Consider the following 17,491-nt stretch of genomic DNA (forward strand, 5'->3'; position numbering starts at 1 on the left):
TGATCCCTTTCTGGGACCACGTTTGGAGCCAGAAGCAGTCTGTCTTCCTGGTAGGAGGTTAATTAGTCTGTGGTATAAATATGTGCATGCGTCATTTTGTGAAAGGTGATGTTGCATCGTGGTACGAAATTCAGTGGATCCGTAGGTGTGGTGTTGAAGACGGGAATCCGCTTTTTCAGAGGGGTGTCCGTGCACCGCAGCCCTTCACCCTCCTTGCTGAAGCCCTCTGTTTTGCTCCAGGGTGATGCTTCCAAGTCTGATTCCGAGGGGGATCTCTTCCCCCGCAGCCTGGAAGAGGAGGGAGGACTTAAGAAAAACTTGTCGAATCCAGCCTGTGAGTAACAACCCCAGGGCTCTTCCGCAGCAACCTTGCTTTGCTGTGAAAACAACGTGTCCCGAAGGGAAGAGCCTTCCTAGAGAGAGTGGCGTAGCCTGAGCCGTGGCATGCTCAGCCGCGGCCAGCAGGCCTGTGGCATGGGTTTGGGCTGTGGGATGCAGAGACAGACGTGATGGCATCGGGCCGTAATCTCCCCGCCGAGCCCAAGGCCTGGGCTTTTGGAGTCTCTCTGCAGGGGCACAAGTGGAGGAGCCGCAGGGAAGGAGGATGGAGGGGGAGCGCAGCAGGGGCAGGAGGTTCCCAGGGTTGGAGCTGGTGGTGTTGGCTGGAGGGTTGAGGGGCAGCAGGTGACAGTCTGTATCTGCTCTCCTCTCCCATTGGCACCTGATCCCATTCCTGATTTACACCCCCCCCCGCTCCCTTGCCAGGCTGAAGGACGGGCTCGCAGCTCTCCAGAAGGGCGTTTTGGCCCCCAGCCTCCTGATGCTTCAGGAGAGCCGTCCCTGCGCAGCCGCTTTCCTTGCCCAGGAGCAGGCTGTAGATGCGCCCCTGGAGGTGTGGCACCTAAAACCCGCTTGTGTCTTCCAGTGATGGCCCTGAGCGACCACCCAGAGCTGAAGAAGAGCCTGACCCCGCCGCTCATCATACACACCGCTGCCACCCCGATGCCCATGCCCAAGAGTGCCATGTTCGGAGACGCAGCGCAGGGCCACGAGTCGCGCCGGGCCAGCGGCGTCTCCATGGACCCTGCTGCATACGAGCTCAAGTCCCCGGTACTCGCGTCACCTCCTGCGGATGCTCAGCGGGTGCCCGTTGGGCTTAGGGGACTGTCTGTCCCTCCATCCACCCCAGCTGGCACAGCAGCAGCCCGGCGTGGGGTGGGTGGCACGGGGCTGACGCCCTCTCTGTCGCTGTCCTTCCCGCAGCCCAGCGCCCGCAGCTCCCCGCACAGCCCCTGGAGCGCCAGCAGCAGCTGGAACAGCCGCCGCTCCAGCTGGAACAGCATCGGCCGGGCCCCCAGCCTCAAGCGTCGGGGGCAGAGCGGCGAGCGCAGATCCCTCCTCTCTGGAGAGGGGAAGGAGAGCTCGGAGGAAGGGGAGAGCTCGGATGAGGAGCGCTCCAGCCGGGCCGGCAGCTTCAACGGCTCTTTGCCTCATCGCATGGAGTCGCTGGAAACAAAAGGCTCCTTCGACCTCCAGGATACCCTGCAGGTGCCCTCCCTGTACCGGACCAGCAGCATGCACAGCAGCCGGACCTCCACCTCCGAGCACCAGGACTGCAATGGGAAGACCTCTCCGGGTCTGCTGCTGCACCAGCTCCACCTGGATGACCCCCGACAGGACTGCGATGATGAAGGCAACATGGTAAGGAAACACCGAACACTCAGTTTGGGTTTTTTCCCTTGTCAAATTCATGCACGTACCTTTCTCAGGAGCGCACGGGTGGGTGCGAAGCAATGGCCCGCTGCAGGGGCCGGGTCTTGCCAGAAGAGCACGAGAAGGTCTCTGGGCTGTGGATGCCACCAGAAATGTGGTTGGCATCGTATTAAATATTTCGCTGCAGTATCAGATGGTTTGTGATGGAGAGATCAAGGCAAAACTCCCCAGGTTCCAGTAAAAGGTGCAGAGCAAAGGGTGTCTCTTGGAAATATATGCTTTTCTGGTTTTATTTTTCCTTAAAAGAAAAACAAAAAACCCCTAACTTTCTCCGCTCTCCAGCCACTATTCAGCTTTCTGCCCCCACGCACCACAGCGGACAATTTCTGTTGACATCAGCAGGCAAGGAGAGGGCAGGGTTTGGCCCCCCCGTTCCCGTGGCAGTGTAAGTCCCGTGGAGGTGGTGGCAATTTCAAAGGTTTTGCATTAATTTCAGAATGAAGAGGCATTAGTCTAGGACGCGTCTCTCTTTCACGGGCCTGAAATGTACCATTTAGGACATGTTAGCTAAAAGGGCTGCAAGCACAGGGAAGGGACGAGGGTCCCTGGCTCTTCTTCCATGTGGATGTTTGTGTCTTAAGGGAATTTGGCTGCTTTTCCAAGGTTTCTCATGTGGCTGGCAGAGAGGGGCTTGAGCTGGCGGCAGGATGCCTGGGGGGACTGTCCCATCGGGATGTTCCCAGGACAGCTTGGGGGGGTTTTGGGGTGTCTTCTGCTCTTCCCAGGTTACCTCTTTGTTTCACTTTACCTTGTTGTCAGGCTTAAAAATGTGATGCGTCATCCCCAGGGGGTAACTGTGTTTCTGTCGGTGGAGTGGAGGGGGTTTGGGTAGAGCCACGTGATGGTAACCGGGGCGGTATTGAGAACATGAAAGCTGCAGCTTGTGGACATGATTTTCCTGAGTTTGTTGAATGAAAATAGAATTTGGAGCATGTGAAGGGATGCGAAAGGCAGCGGTGACTCCAGAGAAGGAACAGGAGGAGAAAGAGAGTGCTGGCAGAATGGAGTCACTCAGCTGTGAATCGCCTTTAAAAAAAGCCATTATCCCATTACATCTCCAGCATGGATCCTCAGCCTGGGAGTTTTACTGATTGTCTTAACCTGGTTTTTAACCTCCATAAAATAAATTGAATTTTAAAGAAAAGGAGCAGTAATTATTTTTGGAAAAATCACTATTAAAAGTGATCAAGAGACCATGCTCTTTATTGCTAGCTAGGGATTTTTTTTTTCCATGCTCCATCTGCTGCTTTTTCCAGCTCACCTGGTCCAAACATCCCGCAGGTCCTTTCTTTTCCCCCTGCGAGATCAGAAGCCAGCAGCCCCCCTTGCACGGGACATCGTGTGATGGGACGTGCCCCTCCTCTCCCGTCCCACCCAGCCCCGCGGCCAGTGCTGATGCTGGGCTGTTGAATAAGATGCACGTTTTTAATCTTTGTTGTGGCAGCTGCTTTTAGCATAAACCAAACATCTTCTGTGTGCCGAGGTCTGGCCACGTAGGGTTAGACCAAAGCTTGTCCCTCAGTCCTCTCCCACGGAGTGGTCAGAAGCGAATGCCTAGGGAAAGGACAGGCAAAATAGGGTAAATAAGTTGTGCCCCAGCCCATGGTGTAGCCGCAGCTGGGACGTTGGCAGCTGGTGCCTTTCCCCGTGCTCTGAAATATGTCGTCACTGGAAATCGCTAAACCAGACAGATTGGAAAATATTGCTTAGATTAGTGAAATGAGCCCCCAGGTTGTGGAGCTTCCCTTTGTGATTCCCTCCTGACGTTCGGGGGGATGCTTTGCCCCAAATTAGCCTTGACAAAGTCAGAAAAAAAGTAATTATTTTTTAAAAGGAAAAAATAAAATTCAAAACTCCCTCACCAACTACAGAAGAAAAGAACTTGACTATTATTGAGATCAAAGTAATCTTAAATATGCCCTTCTGCAAGAAAGCGTCACATCTCTCCTTGCTGGCTGGTTTTGATGGCCTCTGCGCAGAAATGAAAGGAAGTGCAAAGGCTTCGTTTGGATCTCCCAGGCTCCCGTTACATTAGCGCCGCTCCGCTGCCTTCAATGAGTTTATTCTGGATTTACATCCCTCCGAGGGGCCCGAATCAGGCCCCTCATTGCTCTTCTCCCCAGAAGTATAAAATCAGGGGACTGAAATCTGTTCTTCGTTGCATGAATGCAGACGAGGAGGAACTTCCCGGGGAGAGCGATCTGCTGCCTGGTTGGGTTCATGTGGCCGTGACCGAGATCAGGGATCTGCTGCGAGGTCTTTGTTGGTCACATGTGCTGGATTTTGAATGCTTTTGGATGCTTTTCTACCCAAATTGCTGAACGCTTAGAGCAGAAAGTGAGAGAAATACTGAATCTGCAACCAAATAATGTGTTCCCCTCCTCCCAAAATCCTCACTGTACGTTGCAGTTGCAGCTCCTTTCCCCACTGCCTATCGCACCTCTTTCCGTGCCGTGCAGTCCAGCCGCTCCCCAAACCCTCTCAGCCTGCTCCTGCTGCATATTTAAATTAAATAATCAGGTCCCGAGTGCCTCTGTGCAGCTTCCAGCTTGCCTGGAGGTCCATTGCCGCTTGTAGAGCATTTTTCAGCTGTTCCCCCTCAATCCTTATAATAAATCTTTTATAAATCTAAGCCTCTCCCTGACTCCGAGGAGTGGATCAGTCATCTTTTAAAGCCAACTGCCTTTCATCCTGCCCTCAGAACTATATTAATAGCTGAAAGTCCTAAAAAAAAAAAAAAAAAAAGGAGGTAGTTAGCAGCAGCTATGGGATCAGAGGGCCCTGTTCGCACGCGGCCGGGTGAAGGCAGCACTGCTGCCTGCTAGCGAGCGGCGTCACACCGTGTCCCGGCCCTTGCCTGCGTCCCGGCGGGGGGAGCTCGGGTGGTCTTAGCCAGGGAGGTTTTGTCTAAGTAAGTGGCAACTGAATTAAAGAGCAGTTTTCTTCTCCTCCCGCATCTTTATTCATCCTGTCCAGGTGTGTTTTATGAACAAATAGATATGATTTAAACCACATAATTGATACATCGCTTTGAACATAATGCAGGCTTAAGCAGCAATCAGCCTGATTGTGAGCAGTCGATGCGTGTCTGGACCTTGCGGAGAAAGCATTTTATGGGACTTAGGCTGGAAATGCTGGGGTTTTATTTCACAAATATCTTACATTTGGCTCAAATTAACTGAACTGTGCTGGTCCACCGGCGGAAATCTGGAGTAATTCCTTTGACTTTAGATTTCTGCGGATGGACTTGGCCCCGTACAGAGCAGCCGGGCTGCGGCCCCGGCTGAGCCGGCCCCGGCCGAGCCCCAGTCCTCACCCTTACTCTAACACGCTGAATAGAGAGACACGATGGAAGACCGCTTTTTTGCCTCTGTTATCTGATTTAGCCCATGAACTGCAAGCTGCAACAATTAGCCAAACCCCAAAATATCTTTGGCATTAAAATTGGACAAAAGGAATATAAAGAAGCATTCTGTGCTGCTGACGCATTACCATTCACTACAAATCCCCATGATAAATACCAGAACTGCTTTGAATAATAGATACTTCTGGAAACCTTCCAGCTCGCAAAATGAACTGGACTGAGTCGCAGCTATTACTCCGTGTCCGGAGGCTGGAGTAGCAATCGCTGTTCTTTCTGCAACTTTGAGCAGACACCTGATTTTTATCCGTTTATTTACCTTTTTTAAATCTATGGATAATTAAGCTAACTAGGCTGCTCGAAGGGGTAACGCAACCCCAAGGATGCATGCTCTATTAAATACAGTTTAGAGAGAAGGGAGCAGTTCTGATTCCTTGCCTGGAGTTGGAAAAGGGATGTGAAAACAGCCAAGACGTGGCCAAAATGTGCTGGTGTGCCATGGTGTGCTCTGTGTTTGCGTAGACGGAGAGGGAAGGATGGATGGCTGAAGGAGAAGGGTAGAAAGATCTAGCTTTTTGTTGTTGTTGTTATTCAAACTTCTTATTTCACAAGGTGGTTTTCATTTTCTGAAGGGTTTAGGTTGTCACCAAGTGCTTTCATTAAAACCGACGCTGCGCTAGCTATTACCCATCGCTAATGAGACCCCTGGCTGAGTGCGTATAGGAACAGAAAACACTTCCTCCATTCCACTCAATTACCCTAACAAATCCCATTTTTACAGTCCAGAGTACCTCCAATTGCTAACAGTTTGGCTCCAAATGAATCCCCCCTCCCTGTTTCTAGGGTGAAATGAATAAAAGCGCCTCAGCCCCGGGGCCTGGGCGCTCCTGGGGTGCGAGCGGTGACTCCTGTCGCTGCTCCGCGCCCCTCTGCACGCTCACGGCGCTGAACATCTGCAGAAGAAACCCCCAAGGAGCCCGTGCAGCCACATTGCCCCGTGTGTGCCCACCCAACAAGCCCAGGTGGTAGCAGAGAAACAAGGGTAATGAAAGAGCAAGGATTCATTTTTATTTATCTGTCAGCACAAAGCACTGCGGTGACATTGCACACACCGGTCTTTGGATTTATCTTCTGGTGCTTTGATTTGGAAGGGCTGGGAAAGCCTCGGTTTGGTGGGCGAGAAGTTTGCCTGGCTCCTGCTGGCTGTCCGTGCGTGAGATGCTAGCACTGCAGTGTCGATTGGATTAAAGATCCTGACGTCCCCTCGGAGACCTAAGGATGAGAAGGCGACAAGACCTAATCCAGGGGCTGTTGCAGCCAGGATGAGGCTTCTCCTCAGTGTCCGTATTTTCATGTCTTTAGCTGACCTGTTGGCCAAGGCTTTTACAATCTGCCCTCCCGGCCTTAAGCGACCTTGCAGACAGTCTAAAACATAAGTATGCGTGACTAAGGATGCGCTGTGGTTTCAAGTAGGAATTAATTTGCAGGAGTTGGATGGCCTGTGTTAAGCAGAAGGTCAGGCTGGCCATGACGTTCCCTTCTGGATTTATAATTTTTGAATGAGACACAGATGCTTGCGTTTGTGTTCCTGGACCAAAACTTGGGTCCCCAAATGATTTCTTTGACTTTCCAGTGGTGCATGGACGTAGGGCTTGGCCCAGCAAGCAGCAGGAATCCCTCCTTCTGCTCCCTTTATAACCTCTGACATAAGCATTATATATTCTTGGAAAAAAAAAAACCAAACAACAAAATCCCAACAAAAATACCCCCAAACTCTTAGAAGATTCGGGCAAGCATCCGGCAAGTATCTGGAGGGACTGAGGCTGATCACAGCGGGTTATTAGTCCTCAGAAACTTGGGGACAAGGATTTTATTTACCATGTTTGTCCTCTTGGCTGACTGTGTGCCAGATGCAGTTACCGTGCGGAGGAAGAAGCAAGACCAAACCCTGTGAGCTCGCAGGTCTGGCACAGCCCTCGCCTGGCTGCCAGGGCTCCTTCTCCTGCCCAGCGGGATCTTTTTTTGGGGAGATCGTTTTATTTCACCTTTACTGAGCACTTGGAGATATGTGTTCAGTGAAAAATTGCCCTGAGTCCTTCACTTGGAAGTTTTGGGGGGTTATTTTTTTAACAGTTCTCTTTCTGTTTCCCTCCTGGTCTGCTGTACGTTTTCCTCCTAGAGCAAAAGGGACCGCGTGAAGGCATGGGTGCGGGCACGTCTCCCCACCTGCTGCAAAGAGAGGGACTCCTGGTCCATCTACATCTTCGCCCCTCACTCCAGGTAAGGCGGCTGCGCTCGAGCGGTGGTGGCACGCTGGGCACGCATGCCCTCGTTACGATGGCTCGCTCTGCCCGGCTATCCCAGACGGGTCTCTGTGCGTCAGTCCACAAAACTCCCAGTCCTTGCTCTAGCACTACATGGGGGTCGCACAGCAAATGGCCCCGGCATAGGAACATCCAGTAGAGACCCATAGCCCAGGGCATGGCTACAGCTTTATCGAGTTCCTCGTTTGCTTCATCGGTGATGCCAGTGCTCTGCAAGTTTTTCACTTGACAATGCGGGGAGTTTGAAGCAGGGCGAAAGGTGCTGCATTAAGCAGAGAAATCTGAGTTTGCCCCCAGTGCACACTTACAAGACAGCAAAAGATGCTCCTTGACCTCCTAAACCTGCCTTTCAACCTGGACTCCTCTGTCCTCCCCCTTCCTTTCCCCCCTCTCCCAACAACCCCCAGAAGAGATGCTCTCCTCGCCTGCAGGACCCCAGCTCTGCCCTTCCCAAAGCCCAGCCATGCCAGGGCCGCCTGGGCTCTGTGGCGTCCTACGTGTTCCTATAGACATAAACCCACGCTTCACGAGGGGTTTCCCCGGTGCGAGCTGGTGGGCCCTGGACAGCATTTGAGTTCATTCATACAAAGATTAGAGAGATTTTCAGAAACAGACTTTGGGAAATGTAATACGGTATTATAAATCCTGGGTCAGTGTACTGCCATCTGTCACAATAAATAGCTTCTGTCCCTTTGTTCCATGTGCGCTCAACCCTTACGGGCTTGCTGGGAGTATTTCTTCCTTTATTTAAGCTAAATCTGAGCACTACGGACCACGTAGGAGGTCAGATCCAAACCTGGCCGCGTGTCCGAGTTGTGGAAGCAGCTGCTCCATTTCCAGTGAACCAAAGTCCTCTACAAACGTCACCAAGGCTTGAATTTTGTGGCCCAGTTCTGTAGCTTGGATCCTTTTCTATTCATACCCCAATCTGCCTGCAGCGTGCGGCTCTGCCAGGGAGGGGATTGGGAGATTGCAGCTCATCTGCTTTGCAAACGGAGCTCTCGATCTCCCTGCCATGCGTCGAGCTGCTGCGTTTCTCCCCAACCATTTGAGCATTAATAGCTAGTCTGTGTTTCCTCTGTTTGTTTTGGTTTAGGTTTGGTTTTTTTTTCCTTCTTTCTCGGCAGGTTTCGTCTGATGTGTAATAAAATCATCACACACAAGATGTTCGATCATATCGTCTTGGTGATCATTTTCCTGAACTGCATTACCATTGCCATGGAACGACCCAAAATCGAGCCTCACAGTGCTGTGAGTTTCCAAGGTTAACCTTTTCCTGTGCTCCTCGTGGAGCCAACACGTGGCTTGGACCCCACTGCTGTGTGCTTGGTCTCGCTTTCTTTCTCTTTTCTAAATGGGGAGCTGCCAACACCCCCTGCATATCCTTTGAATTAGGTACAGCAACTCTCCTGGTCCCTACCCAGCGTCCTTTCAAAGTACAAGAGCAGGGCTCGTGGCCTGCAATATATGGAATATCCCATTTCTGCAAGTGCGATCAAGGTTTTAACACATGACATAAGCATGACATCTGTCTCTGTTTCCTTCCCCGAGAAACCTTCAAACACTTTTACTCTCTCAACACAATGTTCGTTTTTTCCATCTGTTCTCCACGGGCACGTATGCGTGGTGCGAAGGGAATGGGGGAAACTGTTCATTTCATACTCTTCTCTCCCCTTTGTGTATCAGCTTTGTTGTGACACAAGAAAAACTGAACTGATACATGCACGGCAATGCCATTTCCCTGAACCATTTTGTTTTAATAGACTACGTGAAGATTTCTCAAACCAGGCCCTTGCAGCACCAGCGTCTGTCAGTCAGAGGGGCAGAGTCATCCTATTGCTCTTTTATTTTAGCATTGTGGCTGAGCGATACGCTGGGCTCTTGCTGATGTGTTGCAAAAGACTGCTCATATCGCAATCATATAGAATCCTGTTTTATTGATGTAGGCGTGTCAGGCTGTTCATTTTTGTGGATCTTCAGTGTAAGACCTCAAAACTGGAGTCTTGGCTGCTCGGTGCCTATTTTAAGCCTTCCCTAGTAGTCCTTCTTACTGTAATAGTTTGCCCACTGGTCCCTCCCCTAAATCAATTTCTTTTCCTTTTGGTTCTCATGCAGTCGTGGGGCACCATCTCGCAGCTGCAGGAAGAGAGCAGGAGTCCCTGCCAGCCCATCTAGCAGGAGAAAATCACCCTGCTGCTCCCCAGATGGGGCACCCTGAGTCTGTCCCTTGAAATCCCAAATGCTTCTTTGGACCCCCTTGCTTTTTCCTCTGAGAGTCACCATTCACCAAGGCTGGCTCCAAAAGGAACTGTAGTTACCCCAAGATGAAGGGAATGGGGGGACATGCATGAGTCAGAGGAGTCCCCAGCAAAGAACTGTAGCACGAAAAACCCATACTCTGTATGAAAGGAGGAGGAGGAGCTGTGGTGTCCCTGGGCATTGGAGTTGTAGAGAAGAAAGGAGACAGTGCCTAGTGTGAGGTTCATCGGCATCAGGTTATAACCAGGGGTACCAAATCGGGTCACCCAGGGCTGGAGCTGAGCCAGGCCACGGTCTGGGAGCAGCAGGGAGGGGAAGGGGGATGCTGAGTGGTGGGGCAGGGAGCAGAGGAGCCAGGAGGAGCGCGCGGGCCCTGCCTGCGCTGGTGGAGCTCTCATCTGGAAACCGAGAGAGTTAGTTTAGCTTCAGTTCTTTAAAATAATTGTACTTCGCCTCCCCAAGCTGTGGATTTTCTAGCTGCTTCAAGCGAGCTCTCTTTGCCTGTCCCAGTTTCAGCTGGCTTATCGGAACAGGGGATGCCGTTGCTAGCCAACACGCGCTCCCCATCACAGAGTGTGCAACATGGGCCGGGGAGATTATCCTTGGAAATAGCCACACGCTTGCCAGAGAGGAATGTAATATCCTCCGTCTCTCCTCCATGCTATTGCTGTTTTATCTCCAGCTCCACAAGCAGGTCCCTACTCTCTTTCGCCTGGATACTGCCTACCCCTCTACAGCAGTCTTTTGTGTGGCAGTCAGCTAGCGGCTGGAGATGTTCCCTATCACAGCCCAGGCAATCACAGTGCAGGTCTAGGACCTAATTAATTATGGACCCAGTATGGAAACAAGCTACTCTGTGGTTCCTGAGTCACTTTCAGTAAATCATGATCTGGCAAGCGAGAGAGTTGCCAAGGTGTTTTGTCTTGTTTAAATTGCATCTCATTTTGAGTGAGAGATCTGCATCTCTTCCAGGACTGCTCTGTAGGGAGAGGCAGAAATAAATCCAAAATTGTTATTAGCAGAACTGGGCCTGGTTCAATTGTATGCATGCATGCATACATGCATACGCATCATCTTTCCTCCAGCCTTCGCCTTCTGCTGTCCGTTTCTCAGTGCAGGCAATCAGATTGTTCGGGGATTAGGGAAGAGTGTAATTTATTTAATGATCATCATTAAAAAGAAAGGTTTCTGCTAACTACAGATAGGGAACCGGTCCGTGGTCTCATCTGTAATCACTAGCTGCTGTTGCAGCGTGGTGGCAGCGAGGTCTGCATGGGCTGGTGGATAGCGCAGGGGACTGGGGGATGAGACTACTGGGCTTCACGCCCAGGTCTAGCCTGTGGCTTTGGGCAAGCGAATCAACCTTCTGGGGGCAGGTCTCAGCTGGCATAAACCCCGAGAGCTTTACTGGCTTCGGTGGAGCTGTGACAACTCCTGCCAGCTGTGCTTCAGCATCCCATGGGTCCTGCTTGCCTTGCAGCACAGCCGCTCTAATATTGACTTAATTTCTAGGAGAATTGGGAGCTCAGTGATATTTACACTGTGCGGTGACGTCCTCAGGTGAGGGGCAGGTGGAGATTTGTTAAGCATGCTCCAAGCGGGGGGAGATGTCCCTGTTTCTCTTGGGGGAGGGAGTTGGGGGGCAAATGGGGGGATTTGGGGGCAAATGGGGGGATTTGGGGGCTGGGGCCGGCGGCCGCCCCTGTCCATGGTGCTGACACAGGCCGGGCACGGCAGCGCTGCGCCGTGCGCGCTGGTTTTGTCTAAATATTTGGATTTTCCCCTCTTTGCGAGCAAACAGTCCGAGACTTGTTCCAGCACAGAAGCTGGAGGACAATTAGCAACCACCCAAATATGCACAGGGACATGTACGGCTGTGGAGAGCAGGCTATAAAACATTGTCTCTCATTTTCTTTTTTATAGGAACGGATTTTCCTAACGCTCTCCAACTACATCTTTACAGTTATCTTCCTGACTGAGATGACAGTTAAGGTAAATGTAGCTGGAGGATAAGTGTTCCTTTATTATATTAGTGATGTTTTATTAGGGTGGACTCACAAAACCCCTAGGTCTACCAGCTACAAGCAAGGTGTATATTTTCCTCTTCAAAATCATATTCAGATACCCACCACATGCCTTATTCTGAGCACGCTTTACATCAGAACAATTTCCCTGAAGTTGCACTTGATTTACACCATTATATGAGCAATGGGATGCTTCAATTCAGCAATCCTTCCCTATTCAGCAAAGCTCTTGAACACATGCTTAACTTCAGCCATGCATGTAAGTCCCATTGTCTTCCACAACCAATTGTCCTCAACAATCTAAGCAGTTATGTGCTTTCCTGAGGAGGGAGAGACTTAAGCACATTGAAACATTTTGCTGGATTTGAGGCAGGAGGCTCAGAAACCCATTGCTGTAAACCTCTCTTGTGTAATCCATAATCATCTCGCAGAACAATTGCTTTTTCTTTGGAAAGTTTCTCTAGTTTCTTTATTTGCAAAGCTTGTAAATGATTGCTTCGGGTCAGCCACTCTGAACCTTTACTCCAGCAGTCTGTAGGAATAAAATATGATCAAACTTTTTTGTGCCGGAGCTAAACATGTTAGGAACAGTTTTGGGCAGCTAGGTTTAGCTGCATTAAAAATATATCAGTTGTAAAGGACAATCTGGGATGTTTCTGCTGAGGTATTTTTACAATTCTTGAGATATAACAGTTTGCTGATTTGTCTAATTAGGCTTCTATACTGGGAAGCAAATGGACTCACAGGCTTGTATCTGTAAATAATGCATTCTCAGCAGGTTGCTAACTGGAAGAAACATATTGGATGCGATACTCATAATTTGTTGCAACTTGGTGTCCGGGCAGGTGGTGGCACTAGGCTTGTGTTTTGGGGAGAAAGCCTACTTGAAAAGCAGCTGGAACGTGCTGGATGGGGTGCTGGTTCTCATCTCTGTCATCGACATCCTGGTCTCGATGGTGTCAGACAGCGGCACGAAAATCCTGGGGATGCTACGCGTTTTGAGACTGCTGAGGACGCTGCGGCCCTTAAGGTAAGCAGAGGATAAGGAACGCCTAAAGACCGTAGGTTGTGCGTGCCGAAGGGGGTGCTGAGCCTCTCCCGCGAGCAGCAGCATTCCTGTAAGGGAAGGGGCAGGCGAGACAAGGTTACGGCGCCTGTCGCCAGCGTCGCGCCCAGCTTCCTGCTGCTCCGCAGACAATGAGCGTCCGCAGGTCCTGCAGAGCCGCGAGGAGCTCCAGGCACTCGCTGTGTTTTGGGACCAGCCCCAAGTGCCGTAGTAAACTGATCAATGCCTCTTTTGCTCATTAAAACACACATCCCCTGCTATTTGTGTTCTCATTTGCTCGGTGTAAAGTGCAGCTTAACAGCTTCTTCTCCCCCTTTCCTTCAGGCAGTCAATGGCTTTCATAACAAAGAAGGAAATTAGTAGCAGGTGGCAGATCATTTTTAAGGAAGCAGAGACTAAACTGTTGCTTAACCTAGAATGCAAAGAAGCCTTTTTCCCCTCAGTTCCCCATTAATTTTACAGAGACATTTATTTTAAAAATTGCCCGGACAAGATGAAAGCGATTGTCCTGGTAACGTGGTCCCCCATCTCTGAGAGCAGCAGTATCCCACGCTCCAGGGGCAGGTACTCCTCTGACAAGAACCTGCCCAAGGACCAGCCTCTTCCAAACAGGCACCTGCTTTGTCCTGCACCCCAAGGCATGAAGGTTTTTCTCCACGCTAAATGCGGTCCCTCTTTAATACCATTGTTGCTGCTCTTGTTATGCAGCACCTAATAAACCTTCCTGCTCAAAGCATCTTTGTGTGCCTGTCATATCTTACTGCTGCTTCCTTCATAAAACGTTCACTTTGAGTCAGGATTTTCTCTTTCAGGACAGAAAAATAGGACCCTGCTTCTGACATAAGATGTTGTTTTACTACCCCTGTGTGAATAATAAGTCTAAGTAACAATGGCCATGCCTATACTTATGTTTTTGAAATATCCTCAACAGCTCTGAAAGACATTCTCTTACATTGGGCTGTATTATGTTGTGCCTGGTGAGTTTTAGGACGCGCCTGCTTTCATCATTTTTATCTGGACAGATAGTGCCGTTGGTGTGGTTCAGCTCCCTGACCATATGACTGGACTGTCTTCCTATCTGACGCCAGCGCAGACTTTTTTTCTCTTCATGTGGCCCCTGACATCTCCATGTAACCTGTAATTTCTGGGGGCAGTTTCTGCCAGATTGCTGGTTCAGTAGATCTGCTCTGCTCTTCTGTTATGGCTGATTTTTGATCAATGTTAAGAAAATCTACAAAATAATCTGGATAGCGCTGGGTAAAAGATTGATTTCCCATCTCTGAACTGTGGAATGCAAGTTTCTCTTTTGAGGTGGAGTGGTTAAATCGGATCGAGAGGAAGAAGCTTGGGTTGTGCTAAGCCCTGCTAGGGTCACCTGTCTGATCTAGTAAAAGCCCTGTTGTGCTTCTTTGTAGGTCCGGGCTGGCCAGGACCTGGGCCTTTGTTTACTAGAGCCTTTCTCTGCAGTCACCTATGTGCATGAGTAGTCGCAGTTATGGGGAACAATCCACTGAGTAACCGCAGCCTGGAGGAAGACCTGCCATCTGGAGCATGTGCAGGATTAGGCTCTTCCATTGCTATTCCGTTCCTGTTGGCATTTGATATGTTTCCTCAAGAGAGTGTGTCGATGTTTTCAGCCAACATACTGCTCTCTGCTACAAAGGAAATGTAAAAAGACAGCAACAAGCCCATTCTCTAAATATGTTCACAATCAGTTCTATTCCCCTGTAATTAGATTTGTAGGAAATGAAAAAGCAGCCATCAAACTGGGGCTTTTCAGTAAGTCATAAATCTCCACATGTGGAACCCCATCTGCCTCTGCGATGCACATCTGGGCTGCCCTGAGCACGCCTCTGCCCGCAGCTGCCCGCTCTGCCTCTGCCGCAGGCTGTGCCGCACGGCGCGGGGATCTGCGTGGGCTGTTCAGCGGGATCAGCATGGGGTGACAGCTGGGACAGGCGACCTGAGGCCTTTGCACACCGCGGCTCCAGTCCCTGGGTCCAGGTGAAGTCCCTGGTGGAGACTGAGCCAATTTTTCCTTTCCAGGAAAGCGTAGGGCAGAGACCAAAGAGAATGCTCTGTCCCCAGCACAGAGGAGCTAACCCGGCTCCTTCTGTCCTCCCTTCCCGTGGGCATTCGGGGACGGGGCTGCGGGGAGGACACCCTCGGTGAGAAGCCAAGCCATGGCTTGTCACACTCAACTGGAGGGCAGGGACAGCCCTTGTCGTCTCTGCGTTGGCTTTCCTGGTTGATGGTCTGAAGGGATTCTTCTTGCAAAAGATATCCCTCAATCTGTCACTTATTTTCTACCGTGAAAACAACCCCGTTGCTTTATGCAGCACACAAAGCCATGCATGCTCGTGTCTTTTGCACAGGCATTAAAAAAAACTGGCTTGTGTGCCAATCACGGGCTCTTGATTGCATGATTGATTATCAGCCTCCAAATTGAATCCATGAGGATTCGAGCTCAGCTTTATGACCAGAATTCCCAAAATATATTCACAAAGGAGTGCCATTTAAAGAGGTTTCCATGACCCTCTGATGTTTCAGCCAGTAGAGGGATTGCTTATACAATAACATTCCTTCCTAATGCGTTCAACCTGCTGTTGTTGGGATCAAGTGTTGTAGCTTAAGATACAAGAGAAATTAAAATTGAAAATGTATTCAGAATTAATGTGGATGGACTTCAGTGCTGGTTTACTCTCTACAGAGCCTGGGCTTTGACTTCCAAAGCAGATGGATAAATTATTCACTGTTCATACCATTGCAGTATGAAATAGTAATTTCATAGACTCTCTTCTATCTATCATATTATCACCTTTGCTAGTTTTTTTGTAATCTGTGGAGGAAAGTCTTCATTAATGTTGACCTGCTGCTTTATCTAAGCCTTGCTACTTCTTCTGAGAGCTCTGATCAGACTAGCAGGCTTAACATTAGTAAATGTGATCCAGCTGGGATGAGGCCGGCAGTGGGTTTGGAGTGTCTCACATCAGGGGTCTTAACAGCTTTGGGAATGCTGAGACCAGCAGAACCAGGAGGAACTCAAGGGATTAACATTTCTTCACATTGGGGGGGGAGGGTCTCATTTCAATTTCCCCACTTGTCACATGCCTAATGCAGGCTGGAGTTTTCCTGAGTTCGACCCCGGTGAGTCTGCGGCTCTGGCACGCCCGGAGGGCTCCAAATCAGCTGCATCCTCCAGCGATAAGTTGCAGGAGTGGTGGGTCACATAATTTTAGTTTACACGCCTGATATCAGCAGGACCTTGGGCAATATTGTTGAGGCGCAGGGTGCCGTATGTTGACGTATTGGAGCTGACACTAATAATCTGGAAATGCTGAGGATTTTATTGGCACTTCTTAGGGAGTTATCAGACTCTCAGGGAAGCGGCAAAAGTCTTTGCACAGACTTGCCTTGACATTGGATGAGGCCCTTAGTTTGAGGCAGCTTCAAGGTCTGAAGATTTTAATTAGTAAGAACTATTACTTTTCAAAATTTTTCAAAATCTTTTCTCCCTGTAGGGCTGGAAACAGCACTGGTGTGGAGCTAAACTGGTGGCAGCTTTTACCCTCATGCATTCTCATTTGAGGAATTCCCTGGTTGATCAAAACTCTGAAAGCAGCCAAATGCTGCACTTTCTCAGCCCTTTTTTTCTCAACACACATGACTTTGTGAAGTCAGACAAGTAACCTCCTATTTTCTTTCTCTGCTGGATACCAAAGAGTATCTCACAAGGGAAGTCACTTTATTATTTCTAAACTAGGCTTTCTTAATAAGTGTTGGAGAAAATTATCAACTTTAGATTCTGGAGGCTAAATTTCTTCCTTGTTCCCCAAAATTTAAGGATGCTCCAGTAGTTAGACAACAGGCCTTTTATTTAGGAGACGTGACTTTGGTTCCATCTTGTGCGACAGTGGGCAGAATAGCTAAGTCAGGATCCCTAAAGGCACCAAAGTACCTAATTTACATTGAAATCACTGGAAATGACGTGCCTGTGTACTTCTGAGAACACGGCTTGCGGTCCTTCTGTGCCTCAGTTTCCCATCCATAGTTTGGCAGTTGTCATAGTATTTTACCCAGGACTGTGTGAAGGTTATTGGTGAGGGATGGTGAGGTCTTGAGGCCATCTGAGGATCCGCAAGAGCAATTCAGCCTTAGACCGTCCAGCCCAACGCTTGCGGTGTGCACTCCGATGGGGGGGAAGAGTCCTTGCCCTGCGGACACTGCCCGTTAGGTTGGAGTCGCCAGCTCCTTGCGTTGGGCACACTAACATGCCGTTCAGCCTCCTCTGCCGGCTGGCCTCAGCTCAGTGCTCAGCGCCGGTGCAGGTGCAACACGACAGCGTAGCTGTCCCAGCGAAGACCTCAGCCTGGGCTAATTCACACGGGCAGTCTCCACCTGCCACGGCTGATGGGGTCCGCACCATCCCCTGGGGCATCTCAGCCTTGAGTAACTTTCTGCTCCCTAAGCCATCTCACTCCCTGGCTCATTCCCTAAAATAACCCATATCTGAGCATCAGGAAAGCTGAGGCGTCCAAAATAGGGAGCCACAGCAGCTACCTGGAAGAGACACCCAGCATGAGGAATAGAAGCATCTGCCTTTTGTGTTTCACTGCTAAAGGAGTGGATAAAAATACCACCATCTGTTTCTTCTTTAAAACGATAATTGATGAGTTACCCTCGA

General features: G+C 49.9%; 1 protein-coding gene across 7 annotated transcripts in view; it reads left to right on the forward strand.

The window, feature by feature from the left end:
- CACNA1G (calcium voltage-gated channel subunit alpha1 G) overlaps window positions 1-17,491 on the forward strand; it is a 152,420-nt gene that overhangs the window by 92,314 nt on the left and 42,615 nt on the right. For all 7 annotated transcript variants that reach the window (XM_064466938.1, XM_064466943.1, XM_064466936.1 and 4 more), the window contains 7 exons: window positions 241-334; window positions 926-1,110; window positions 1,264-1,701; window positions 7,314-7,414; window positions 8,586-8,709; window positions 11,641-11,709; window positions 12,587-12,771. In XM_064466938.1, the coding sequence (XP_064323008.1) occupies window positions 241-334; window positions 926-1,110; window positions 1,264-1,701; window positions 7,314-7,414; window positions 8,586-8,709; window positions 11,641-11,709; window positions 12,587-12,771 (1,196 nt within the window). The remainder of the gene's footprint in view (window positions 1-240; window positions 335-925; window positions 1,111-1,263; window positions 1,702-7,313; window positions 7,415-8,585; window positions 8,710-11,640; window positions 11,710-12,586; window positions 12,772-17,491) is intronic.

This window comes from Phalacrocorax carbo, chromosome 16 (genome assembly GCF_963921805.1).
Source record: "Phalacrocorax carbo chromosome 16, bPhaCar2.1, whole genome shotgun sequence".
NCBI classification, from domain to species: domain Eukaryota; kingdom Metazoa; phylum Chordata; class Aves; order Suliformes; family Phalacrocoracidae; genus Phalacrocorax; species Phalacrocorax carbo.